General features: G+C 56.4%; 1 protein-coding gene across 4 annotated transcripts; it reads right to left on the reverse strand.

The window, feature by feature from the left end:
* Nucleotides 1–844: 844 nt before the first annotated feature.
* On the reverse strand, nucleotides 845–12,266 carry LOC122241193. 4 transcript variants are annotated; one of them, XM_042996517.1, is made up of 6 exons: nucleotides 12,095–12,266; nucleotides 6,272–6,374; nucleotides 5,658–6,089; nucleotides 5,511–5,555; nucleotides 4,647–4,872; nucleotides 845–1,253 (listed from the first exon to the last, which is right to left on the reverse strand). In XM_042996517.1, exons 3-6 carry the CDS (start codon nucleotides 5,796–5,798, stop codon nucleotides 994–996), a joined length of 672 nt encoding a protein of 223 aa, XP_042852451.1. In that variant the 5' UTR covers nucleotides 5,799–6,089; nucleotides 6,272–6,374; nucleotides 12,095–12,266; the 3' UTR covers nucleotides 845–993. The 4 variants fall into 4 exon arrangements, with proteins under 4 accessions (XP_042852451.1, XP_042852453.1, XP_042852449.1 ...); XM_042996519.1 differs by having other exon boundaries at nucleotides 845–1,115; nucleotides 6,272–6,394; XM_042996515.1 differs by having other exon boundaries at nucleotides 6,272–6,394.
* Nucleotides 12,267–12,872: the final 606 nt, after the last annotated feature.

The following is a 12,872-nucleotide window of genomic DNA, read 5'->3' on the forward strand; positions in this document are numbered from 1 at the left end:
CCGGACTCTTGTGCCGAACCACTTCCCTGCCATCCACTAGGTCCGGGTGTAGCCAGATGGGGCTCTAAGCGTGGCTCTGCCCCTCGCCAGCTGAGTGTGAGTCTGCCCCTGGGTTTCCAGAAGGCTCAGCCGGGGAAAGCGGGAGGGCTGATTCAAGGTAGGGGCCCTGGGTGCACGGAGGCCTCATCCCTCTCCCTCCTCTTACCTCCCCCAGCTCTGCCTGCAGCCACCAAGGTCTGACTTGTGCTGAGACCACGGTCTGCACATCCAGGAGCGATGTGCACCTCGTACCCTCTCCCGACAGAGACCCTTGGCCCTCTTAGCTCCCCTCTTGGGGGAGCGACCAGAGGAAGTGTCCTGCGTGGGGTCTAGAATGGGTTTGGGGCCCTCAGGCCAGGAACTCTAGGAGCCTGGACCGGCAGGGCAGGGTGTGGGCGGAGAGCTGTGGGGTCAGAGCAGGGCTCTCCAACCTGGGGACTCACTCCGGGCCTACAAGTGGGTTACCTTAAACGTTGGTCCCCTTCCTCCCCCATCCCCCTCATCCCCAGGGCTTCCAGAAGCCACCCGTGCCCACCCCACCCCTGCCTCCGTCAGCTCAGCCCCACCCCTGCCTCCCTCGGCTCAGGCTGGCCCGTCTCGGCGCCCCCCCACCCCCGCCCCGGTCCGCTCAGCTCTGCTCATCACGGAGCGTGGCGGATGGATCCTTATCAAAAAAAAAATCGCCGTGTGGGTTTTTCCCACGTGGCAATCCTTCAGCCGCTCACTGCACGACTCCCCGGGGCATTTCACAGCAAGGGGAAGGGACAGAAACAAGTCACCCTGGCATTTTATTGAGATACATCGTGAGAGTCCGCCGGGCTGAGCTGTTTAACGTGCCCCTTCGCCTGCCGCCAATGTCGTGGGTGCCGCTGACGAGTCAAGTGTCCCTTATCTTGTCGACGTGTCTGCGCGGAGAGAGGGGCTTCATTTCCACCTCCCCAGACTCTCCGGGATTCAGATCGCAGGGGAGTCTTCGTCCCCGGCTCCATCCTGGGACGACGGCCATCCTATGCGCTTCCGGCTCTCTCGGGAGCAGCGCCCTGGAAGGCTCGCGATGTATCTTTCCTTGCTGCCTCCTGTGGGCACGGACGAGGGAATGACGCGTGCTGACCGGCAGCTACATGCAGGCTCTATTGGTGAGCTGTCGTGGGTCACGCTCCCCCAACACGAAGAGGCCTCTAACAGGAAGCATCGACTTGGCTCGCAGAAGCTGTCTTTGGGGCCAGAAACGCAGGCTGGGGTCATGGGAAGCACACGGGGACAGGATCTGATCTGCTCCCTCCTGGGCTAGCTGGGTTGCCCCCTAGCAAAGCACTTGACCTCTCTGAGCCTTGCTTTCCTCGTGTCTGTGGGGAAGTCAGGGCGGTCCTCAGGGCCAGGGCAAGGAGGTATCAGCGCCTACGAAAGCTCGGAGCCCAGGGCCCGTCTCTGCTGTTGTCCTTCGTCCCACACAGCTTTCCTGTGTGTCCTGGGCCCCACGCCTGTCACCCTGATCCCCTCAAGCCTGGAGCCCCGGAGGACTACCCACTAGGTAGAACAGCACGGAAGCAGGAACCCGGCCCGTCCCCACCACCCTGCACCTGGGACACTGCCTCGCACATTCCAGGCACCCGGGACATATTTGTTGAATGAGCGAAATATTCCTGTTTTATAGACGAGGCAGCTGACAGCTGACAGTCAGGGCAGCTGAGATCCGTCCGGGTATGCAGGGCTCCGAATTCAGCAGGACACCTCAGTGGGTGTTTCTCGGGTGCTTTGGGAGGGACCTTCCGGCTGGGGAAACCTGGGACTTCCTGGCCTGCCCTGGCTCAGCTCTCACCCATAGATGGGCAAGGCGGGTCTGGGAGGGACAAGCAGGGGTCACACGGGGTGGGTCCCAGGAGCTCATGACCTGTGTTGAGGAGGGCACGGCTGGAGGTCCCTTTCCTTCCCGGGGCCTCAGCCCCAACCCCCTGCCTCGGCAGGAGTGGGCCAGACATGCAAAGCCAGCCTCGGGGCGGGGGCTCTGCTCCCTTCCAGGCGGAGGTGCTGGGATTTCTCTCCTGCCCTGGACATCTCAGACGCACTCAGCCTAGTGTGAAATGACCCTCATAAGAAACGCCTCGTTCCAGAAAGCTCTTCTGAGATGCAGACTCTGACCAGTTCTCCCGTCCCCACGGAGGCCCAGAGCAATTTGTACTTGATTAAAATGTTACAGGTCGCAGTGTGACCCATTTTCAGTCTTTCATCGGTTCTGCCTCCCTCACTTCTCACGACCTACGAGTTTCTGCCGCTTTTCTGCCTCCTGTCCTCACTCTGCGCTTACAGGGCAAAGTCCCTTTATGTCCCTCTCCTCCTACCCTCCCCGCCCCCCCCAGCCCAGATCCTCCTGTATGTCCCCCACTGTGCGAGGCCCCAGGAACACAACTGGTGCTTGAGACGACCACAGTCCTCGCCCACCCTCCTAGAATTTCTGGTCTGGAGGGGAACTGACAGGGAGGTGATTAAAACATGACCCCCTCCCGCCAACCTCTGGGGTCCAAGTCGGCCTCCCTCAAAGGACCCCGGCGGGGTGGTGCTGGGGGCCTGGCACCAGCCAAGCCTCCCCAGAGAGGCTCCCAGGCTGCTGTGGGAGCACAAGAGTGTGTGTGTGGCTTCATCCTGCAGGTGGGGGCAGCTTCCCCCGAGGAGATCACGCCTGAGCTGAGCGGGAGCCTGAATGGGTGTGACCACGGGTAAGAGGGCAAACGAACACCAGGGCAGAGCATGTCAGGGGGCTCACTCCAAAGTCATATGTATTCAGTGGATGAAGAAGCCTGTAACAAAGCTAACCACAACTCTCCTTTACTTGCGATGCTCCGAGGGCCCCGCCATTCTCGGGATAAAGACTCAAATCTTTAACCTGGCATTGGAGGCCACACGTGGTCTGGCCTGGGCCCCCCTTCTCCAGACACCCCCCCCCCCACCCACCCACTGCCTGCCCTTCAGCCACACAGGTCTTAAATCTCCTCGTGGTCTCCAAGGGCCACCCACCTCCGGCTGGCCTCAGGGCCTTTGCACATGCTGTTGTAATAGCCCTCCAACCACTCTTAAGGGTTCGCCTGCCTCAACTCACTTACTTTCTTTGAGATTCGCAGACCACCGACCTTGGGGAGGGAAGGACTCACCTTTCCGCTAAGATGAGGCCCGACTCCGTTCAGAAACAGCAGCCACAGATGCCAACAAGCCTGTTCGGGTTCGTGCCGACACACGACTAGCCACCTGGGTGCCCGCTTCTCCTGCACGGAGGCCCCTCCTCTTTCCTGTGCCGTCCCCTTGAGACTCCCTGGCTTCGCAGGGCGCCTGGGTGGCTCAGTCGGTTAAGCGTCCGACTTCGGCTCAGGTCGCGATCTCGCGATTCATGAGCTCGAGCCCCGAGTCAGGCTCTGTGCTGACGGCTCGGAGCCCGGAGCCCGCTTCGGATTCTGGGTCTCCCTTCGTTCTCTGCCCCTCCCCTGCTCACGCTCTGTCTCTCTCTCTCTCTTTCTCAAAAATGAATAAACTTAAAAGAATTTTTTTAAGCTCGCTGGCTTCGCCTGGACAGGGTAGGTGGTCTTTGAGACATCAGTCCACCATCTTCCTGAACAAAGCAACCTTTCCTTTCCCACAAGTGCCTGTCTTTTGAGTGCTGATTTCCCAGCAGACGGAGAACAGCCTTCGGGGCCGGTTCTGTCAGGTAACCCCATTCCCCTGACAGATATTTCCTCCTCTTCCCCCAGAAGAGGAGACATCTCGTCCTCAGGAAAGGGTTGTCCAGGCTTCCCTGACCCCCAATGTCTGTTACATACCCTTATGGCACGGAGACCCTGTTCTTTAGGCCCATGTCACTGTATTTAACTGTGTGGTTTTCGTTTTTTTTTTTTTTTTTTTTTTTTGTAAACCAGGCTCCACACCCAGAGTGGGGTTCGAACTCACCACCCCAAGATCAAGAGTCCCACGCTCCACCAACTGAGCCAGCCAGGCACCCCTAATTGTGTGGTTGTGGATTAACCTCATCTGCCCTTCTAGAGGGTAAGCTCCGTGGGGCAGCCACCAGGGTGGTTTGGCTCACTGTCAGTTTCCCTAACGCAGTGGCTGTCCCCTAGCAGGTGCCACACAAGTCGGCTGAGTAAATAAATGAATACTGTCCCTGCAGTCTCTCTCTGTCCCTGTACTTGTACCAAGGCAGGCTGTCCACGAAGGGCTGGAACCTGTCTAAGTCATCCCAATGGCCTGGTCTGCGCCTAACTGGGATCCATAAATATCTTTTGAAGGAAAAGATGAAGGGAGGAGGGGAGGGGGGATTTGGGGTTTGAAGACTGGCTGACTCAACTTCCGGTCCAGTCTGGAAAGTCGGGGTGGGGGGGCAGGGAGGGGACACAGCCCACACACACAGGCATCTGCCCTCAAAATAGCTGCTTCTCTGGCTCCGCCCACTCACCCAGAGTCCTCACAGCCCCTCCCCTGGAGCATCCACCTGCTGTGTGTTTTCCTGCCTGGTGGGGGTTTACTTCTATAGGCTCATTACCCGGAAGTGGGGTTCAGGGGCAGAGCAGGGAGGCAAAGGGACCCCTATCCCCGACTGGGGACATAATGAGGGGGGTTCTTACCTCCGTGGCGTGCTGCTCCCTCGGGAGATTTGCAAGGGAAATGGCAGGGCCCCAGGCAGTGCAGGTGCCCTGCGAGGAGACGCTGCGGGATTGGGGCGCACAGCGTGTGGGGCTGACGCGCTGACGGAACGTGGTCTGATGGCTTCCTCGGGACGCGGGTGAGACCGCTGTCCCCGCACTGCAGACGGGCAAGGACGCTGCCCTCCTCGCTCCCGTTCAGCAGCACCTGGGACAGAAGCCAAGAGAACAGAGGTCCCAGGAGCTCCTGCTCTGCCCTGCCCACCACCCCCTACCTGGGAGCCGCCTCCAACCTGGGAGGGACTCAACTCCACCTGCTCTGGGGAGAGGTTCCTGGGGCACCTGCTCCAGAAGACCTTGAACCTCCTCATGGAGAATTCCAGAGCCAGAGGCCTAAAGAACTGGGGGCAGCAAACTAGGAGCTGCTTGATCCCCCCATGTGCTCTTCTCTGGTCTGTCCTTCAGGGCCCAGCCTGGTCTCCCCCTCCTCCAGGAAGCCCTCCCTGATGCCTCCAGCCCATGCTGCCCTCTTCCTTTCCTACTTCCTCTCCCATGTTCTGTGGGGCAGGGTAGGGTCAGGGGGAGGAGCCTGGGCCTTAGTGGTGGACGCCTGGGCTTTGGACCTGCTCCGCCATCCCGAGCTGTGCGACCTTGGCCAAATCATTTGACTTCCCTGGGACCCCATCTCCTCCATGTAAAATGGGGGCACTAATAGCAGAGAAAACTATCATGCTGTTTCCCCTTTGTTTCCAGGTCCGCCTCCTTCATGGGCTAACGAGGTTGTCTATAGTAGGGACTGTATTTCCTGGATCAAACCACACTTTCTCTTTCCAGAGAGCTGCTCACTTTCTTTTTCAGAGATTTCACTGGTAGTAGTTCCTGACAGCTGGCCTGAGACATCAGAAATGAGAGGAGATGTGGTTTCAGGAGGATCAAAGACAGACCTCGCTGGCCGCCCCCGGATTAATCCGCGCAGCCCGCACGGGCACCTACTGTGGGCTGGGCCCTGGGCTTGCGGCTTTGCCGAGGATGCTGGTGCCCAGCAGGCTTATAATTCTTGGCTGTTCTTCTGCCGCCCTTGCCGCTGCTGCTGGTGACACTCCCTGTCCCGTCCCGTGTCCCCTCTCCCGCCATCAGGTTTCTCTCCTGACCCGCCGTTGGCCCGTCTCCCCCAAGGCTCTGTCCTCCAGGAGGGGCTTCACTCCTTGTCACTGGCTCAGTTCATCCTAAGACCCCCATCTCTGGGGAGGGACATATTTTTTGTTCCTTTGTTTGTTGTTTGCTCAGGGCTTTATCTTGCTCAGCGCCCCCTGGGGGTGAAGGCTCCCTGCAGCCAGGAAACCGTGATGGGCTTGTGACTGGGGGTCTTCCGGTTTCTGGTGATGGCGTTCACGGTTCAAAAGCAGGACAATGTCCTTCGTCATCCTGCGAGGAGAGACGACTGTCAGGGTAGGGCTTGTGCCGTTTCCCACAAACATCTGAGCAAGACCTTCCTGCCCAGAGGCAGATTCGGGGACCCCTGGGGAGGAGGCCCCAGGAGATCATTCGGTCCCACCCTTCATGGCACAGTTGGGGAAACTGAGGCCCAGAGTGTGGATGTGACCTACCCCAGGTCACTCAGTGAATGGCCGGCAGAGCAGGGACCAGGACTCCTGTTGCGGACCCATGGCTGATGCTGTCTCCGCTCCTTTAGCGATGCGAATCCCAAGTCTGGAGCAGAGGAGGGGGTGCTGGAGAAAAGGCATGGACTTGGGTGGAGGGGACGGAATTAAGCCCATGGGGTGAATGCCTCATGCTGCCCCCCCCCCCTCCCGGGCTCTGGAGGAGACAGTGACTGAATGGTCCTGATTGAAGCCAGTGCATAGACTTGAACCCAATGTCATGGCGGCCCCGGGTGAGATGGTTCCAGGCACCTGATAAAAGGAGGGGGGATAATGGCCAATGTTGTCTGTTGCCAAAACACGTTGCCAACTATTTTTTTTTTTTTGGAAGGGTCTGTCTTTTACGATGAAATCATGTCATTCTTACTCTTTTGCAGGGAAACTTTCTTTTAGGAAAGGAATTTGAGAGTCAACGTTAGTTTCTCCTTTGAACTTTCTCTGTAGCTGTGGGAGAGTTTTGTACCCGCAGGACCTCGTCAGGCCTGCAGTCCAGTAACGTGTGTCTTGTCTAACGTCCCTGCACCCTGACGGGGCAGGGCCTGAGGTGCCGGTGACCAGCTCAGCTGTGGGGAGCCGGGCTTAGGCCTGGGCAGGGCTGGAGGCGGGGGTGGGCAGCGGGCTGTAGCAACCGCCTGGTCTAGGGCAGCATGCATGGGAGTCGAGGTAAGTGGGCAGATTTGAGAAAAGGATCTGTCCGGACACACCCACACCTCCAGGGCATCCCGAAGGCTCTGACGTGGGGGGTGTTGGTGCCTGAGCCCAAAGGGCGGGGGCTTGTCGGCTGGGGAGGAGCGGCTCAGGGGAGGAAACGCCGTCCTGCTTGGGACAGCAAGGTTTAAGACGCCGGCCAGGCCTCCGTGAAAATGCAGAGCGGGCAGAGGGGGACCCGGTTAGGAGCTCAGAGAACTTGGGGCTGGCACGACCAACCCGCACTCACCGGCTTCCAGAACACAGAAGAACCCGAGCATGTCGGTCACATCAGCAGAATGAGGGCTGGATCCCCGGGTGCCCGTGCTGGCATGTAGCCCCCTGGCACCCAGCGAGGGGGATCGTGGGGGAAATTTAAAGGGTTTACAACCTGTTTGCAGGCTTTTAGAGCAATTCCCTGATGTTGGACAAGATACTCAACCTCTCCGTGCCTCAGTTTCCTCATCTGTGAAGAGGGTCGTGAGAGCCCCCCTCCCCGGCTGGGGGTGGGGATGAACCCGTGTCAAGCACTTCAGGTGATGCCTGGTGCCCACGCTGTCATGAGGGTGTTTGCTGGGACTGATGCTCCTTCCGGTCCCCATGCCCGGGGGCTTCCTCCTGTCCTGAAAACTTCTAGGCGGTGGGTGGTCAGGACCATCCCTCCCGTTGAAGAGGCTGAATCCAAGGAGGTGAAGTGGCTTCTTCAAGGTCACGTGGCTGAGCTGGTGCGTGAGATCTGGGATCTCAGACAGAAGTCTGACTTCAGAGCTCACCTGGTGCCCAGTGCTGTGTCTGACCCGTGGTGGGGCTGCCCTAGAGCACCGGCCTGAGTGAGCCCAGGCCCAGGGGTCCACGGGAGACCCCAGATGCTGGGCAGAGAACAGCCCCACCTGCGCCCACATGGCCAAGGCTAACTGGGAGGGGTGCCCTCCGTCCCACCTCTTCCTACCTCGGCCTGAAGGCTCGGCTCACAAAGGCCCTTCTCGGTCCCTTCTGCCTCTGCTGGGCTCGCAGCGGCCCCATCATTAGCCCTGCCTTGCAGTGAGTGGGGGATTGGCACCCTGTGTTAAAATCCATGTCTGGATGAGCCCTTGGCTGGAGGAATTAACTCATGTACACACAGAAAATCTCTGCAGACTTGTCTTCTAATATTTATTCTGGAAACTGGAACATGCAGATGAGGCCAGCGCCTAACTCTGAAGCTGCAACAAAAACTGGCATTCTCCATGCCACAAAGAGCCACATATACATCCACTTCGTGAGTCAGGGGGAAACTCACGTCCAGTGGATGGAGGGTTCCGGCAGGTGCTTCCCAGCAGCAAAGACCACCACACTGGAATGCCTGCCTCTAAGGACCTGAATGACAGCTTTCAAATCCCACAGTCTTAAATTCCCAAGTCTTAATAGAATCTTAAAACTACAAAAGCATGAGTCAGAATCCCAGAATCTTAGGTTCTCAAGTCTTAAATCTTTTACTTTAATGGATTTTTTGCAGTGTAAAATATTGAGTGAGAATCATAGAATCTGAACTTCATGTCACATCAAGGAATCTTGGGATTTCCAGGACTGTAATTATCAGCTTGCTGAGGTGCCCAACCCACAGGCAAATCCCCTCTCCAGTGCTCCAACATGTGGCCTTGAAGCCTCAGATCATACTCTAGTGTTACTTTCTCCAGGAAGCCCTCCCCCACTGGATGGGAGCTCCATCACAGGGTCTCATGGTTCCATCTGTGTTGCTCTGTCCGCCCTGCCACAGGTGCTATTTTGCATTTATTTTCATGCTTATATCACTGAGTTTGTCTCCCCCTTTTTCCCATACTGTAAACCCCATGAGAGTGTGGTTGGTCTGTGTTGCTCATTGCAGGATCCCGAGCACAGGGCATGACACATAGCAGATGCCCACTCAATATCTGCTTAATGAGTGACTAAACTAGTGAATGATTTGGATGGATGATGATGGATGATGAATGGATGGATGGATGGATGGATGAATGGATGGATGGATGATGGAAGATGGAGGATGGTTGGATAGATGAATGGATGGATGGATGGGTGGATGGATGGTTGGATGGATCGATGATGGATGATGGTTGGATGGATGGATGATGGTTGGATGGATGGTTGGATGGATGGATGGATGGATGGATGGATGAATGGATGGATGATGGATGATGAATGGCTGGATGGATGGTGGATGATGGTTGGATGGATGGATGGTTGGATGGTTGGATGGATGGAAGGGTGGATGGATGAATGGATGATGGTTGGATGGATGGATGGGTGGATGGATGGATGGGTGGATGAATGGATGGATGGATGGATGGTTGGATGGATGGATGATGGATGATGGTTGGATGGATGGTTGGATGGATGGATGGGTGGATGGATGGATGGGTGGATGGATGATGAATGGATGGTTGGTTGGATGGATGGGTGGATGATGGATGATGGGTGATGAATGGATGGATGGATGATGGTTGGCTCCCAGAGCCCTTGCTCTTCCCACAAGTATACACGGATACCCACTTCCCTGCCCCCAGTTGCAACAAAGCTGCCACAAAGGCTGGTCAGGAGACATATGCTATGTGGGCTCAGTCAGGCTTCTGAGCTTCTCTGACCCTTGGTTTTCTCATCTGTAGGCCGGGGACATAAGGCTGCTCTAAGGGCCAAATGCAGGATGTAAATCAAGGGCACGTGTGGAGTGGCATCCACCCACCAGGCTGCTTCGTTTGGAGAAAGGACTTCCATTCTCTCTTTGAGCCCAGAGACTTTTCTGTCTTCTCAATGTGCCATGGGATAGGAAGAACAGTAGGGCCAGGAGCCAAAGTTGCCCGTGCCTGGATGCTCTCCTCTGCCGCAGCCTCACTGTGCATTTTGGGTGAATCACTGCACCTCTCTGACCCTCTCTCTCTCTGTGTCTATAAGACAGAGACAATTATACTTGTCTCTAAATGAGAGCTGGGCAGCCACACTGAAATGGTGCCTCAAAGTCCTTCTAGGACGCAGAGTGTAAAACACGGGAGGGAGTGTGAAAAATAAGGCCAGAGAGAGCTGTCTTTGCCATGCTGTGTGAGAGGCCCAGATTGACATGTGGGCACGGTGTCCCAGTTGGAAGAAAACACTTCATTACCGAACAAATTTTCCTAAAATTGATTGCATGGCCTGTTCTCTGCGGTTTTTAATTGCAAAACCAATTAGCATTTTGGCAACAGGGAAGGAAGACAGCACTCAGATTGGCTTTACAAACTCTGCCTTTTATGGTGGCCACAGCAGGCACCCAAAGCAGGTCCATGGAGCACAGCCACGGCAGGGAGGCCACTCCCATCCTCAGGGCAAGAAGAACTCCTGAGACTCAGGGAGACTGGGGTGGACAGACCCCTCAGAGCAGGCGAGTTGAGCAGCCATAGGTCAGCCAAAGGAGCGGACAGTCCCCAGTGGTGGCCAGAAGTGGCCCAACATCAATGCCCTTCTCCCCCAGTTTCCATGGCTGTTTCCCACATCTGACCCCATGTATATGTCTTCAAACCAAGCCTGCTCCATGAAAGCACATCCACTTTGTTTGCTGCCGTGTCCCTGGGCCTGGGGTGGACACATTATCTGCGTTAACATGAATGATGAAAACATGAAGAAGCGAAGGAGGGAAACTCAGCTTATTGGAAGGAATTTTAAAAACCAAGCTGATCCTGGTGGGGGGCAGCCTCAGGAGGAGGGGGGCTTTGCTCTCTCATCAGGAGTGTTTTGAAGGACCCCAGAAGATCCATGAAGGAAGGAGATGGAAGAGACGTGGGTGTTGGCTGGGGGTTAGAATATGTTTGTCCTTGTGACCTTGGGCCTTCCCCACTCATGACCCCCCTCATCCTCCTGTGCTCAGAGATTCTGGACTCCTCTGTCTCTCTGATGGAGGCCGTGATTGTTTTTTTACCACTCCAACCTAAGTTCAAGTCCACCTGCCACACTGATTGCTGGAAACTCGGAGGAGACAGCTTGCCTCCCTGTGCCTTCTCCGTGACATTCGTAAAATGAGACTAGTAATTCCTTCAGCCTCTGTGGGCTATGGAGAATGGATAGGAAAGAAGTGCTTTGTAGAAGATTTTACACACACGCACACACACTCACATGGAGTTCATTAACGTTCTCAGAGCGTTCCGATCTACCCCATGAATGCACATGCTATGGATTGTATCAGAAATTCTGCTGGGAAAGAGCCCAGGCAGCCAGACTCCAAGGGCCAGAGTGCAGCACGGCCCCCATTAAAGCTTCCTGCTTAAGTCACCCATGGAGGGGAGCGGGAGGCACAGGGGGCAAGAGAGGGAGGGGATAGAGATAGGGGGATGGGTTCTACTCCCTTTTTCCCGGAAACCTCACTCCCTTGCTTGGGTTGATGCATCATATTCAGGGAAGAGCATCGTGTCCCCTCAGCATAAGCCGTGGGTGACAGGATAAAGCCCAGGGCCAGCCGGGGGCGCAGGGACCCATCACAGTTCATCACTGGTGTGCCAGTAAGCACACGGGCCCGAGAGCCTCTGGCTGGGCAGGGGCTGGTGCCAGTGGCCAGAGAGGGACAGCAGGTGAGTCAGGAGAGGCCCTGCATTCGAGGAGTCTTTGAGGAGCCGTTCCTCCTGCCTGGTGTTTGCCCTTCCCAGATGCTGGAGGCAGAAGCAGGCAAGTGCACATGGGCTGGGGTCCTAGCAGCCTCTCAGCTGTCTGTCCTTGGCCAGGTAGCTTCGGCTTTAGGAGACATAGATCTGAAGACTCTTACTGGGGCAGGATCCAGTGGAATGGAGTCACTGGGACTTCCTGCAGGAGGGCCCCGGGTGGGGAACGCTTCATGGGGTTCACTCAGCAGTGGGGTAGGAGTCTCCTGTCCTCTCCAGAGGCAGGCATGTGGAATCTTCAGGGCCTTAGGAAGGATTTTTCAGGGGGACGGTCAATGGCCTAAGTCCATGCCTGCTGTCCTACCCCACCCCATCCCAGCCGCTCACAGAAGAGGCAAGTGTGGATGGAGAGCCAGCACACCTGGGTCCAAGCTCTACCTCCTCTATTTACCTTGAATACCTACCAAGACTGCCTCAGCCTTCTTACCTGTACAATGGCGCTGATGCGGTTACCAACCTCAGAGAGGTGACCTACAAAGCTCTTGGGGCTCCCTTGACAACCAGACAAATAACCCTGAACCCAGAGACTAAAAGCCCCAGCCTCAGGCCAGACTCAGCTCCCTCAGTTCAGCGCATATGAAGGGCTTGAGTCAGCCAGATCTGGGTTCAAATCCTGGCTCAGTGTCTTAGCTTTGTGACATCGGACGTGTCACTCAATCAAGGCCAATGGTCTAGGGGAGGCCTCTCCTCCTTCCCCCTCCTCCTCCGCCTCTTCCCTCCTCTCCTTCTCCTTCCCGCCTCCTCCCCCATCCTTCTTATCATTCCCTCTGCACATACTGAATTTTATGTAATTGGAGTCATACAATTTATTCAGCTATTCAGGGTTTTTTTTTTTAACTCCCCATACATCATCAGCATTTTCCCCCATCACTGAAAGTTCCTCAAAAGCATGATGTTAACAGCCTCATAATTGCACCTGATTTAGATGCGCCAGCAATGACCTCGCCATCATCACCCATCAGGTGCGTGGAGGATGGAGGTCTTTCTTCGTGCACATCAGGCAGTGATGGCTGTTCTGGGCCCTGTGTCCTTGGGGCCCTGACCCCGACCTCAGCACGGTTCCTGCAGGTGGAATCAGGACATCGAGGAAAGCGATGTTTCTCAGGTTCGGGGGCTTTGTCACCCAATTGCCTTCCTGAAAGTTGCCCGGATATCACCTCCCACCCAAGTCCATCAGCCCATGAAGGTGGTGTCTCCCCACCCAC

This window comes from Panthera tigris, chromosome C1, assembly GCF_018350195.1.
Source record: "Panthera tigris isolate Pti1 chromosome C1, P.tigris_Pti1_mat1.1, whole genome shotgun sequence".
Taxonomy (NCBI): domain Eukaryota; kingdom Metazoa; phylum Chordata; class Mammalia; order Carnivora; family Felidae; genus Panthera; species Panthera tigris.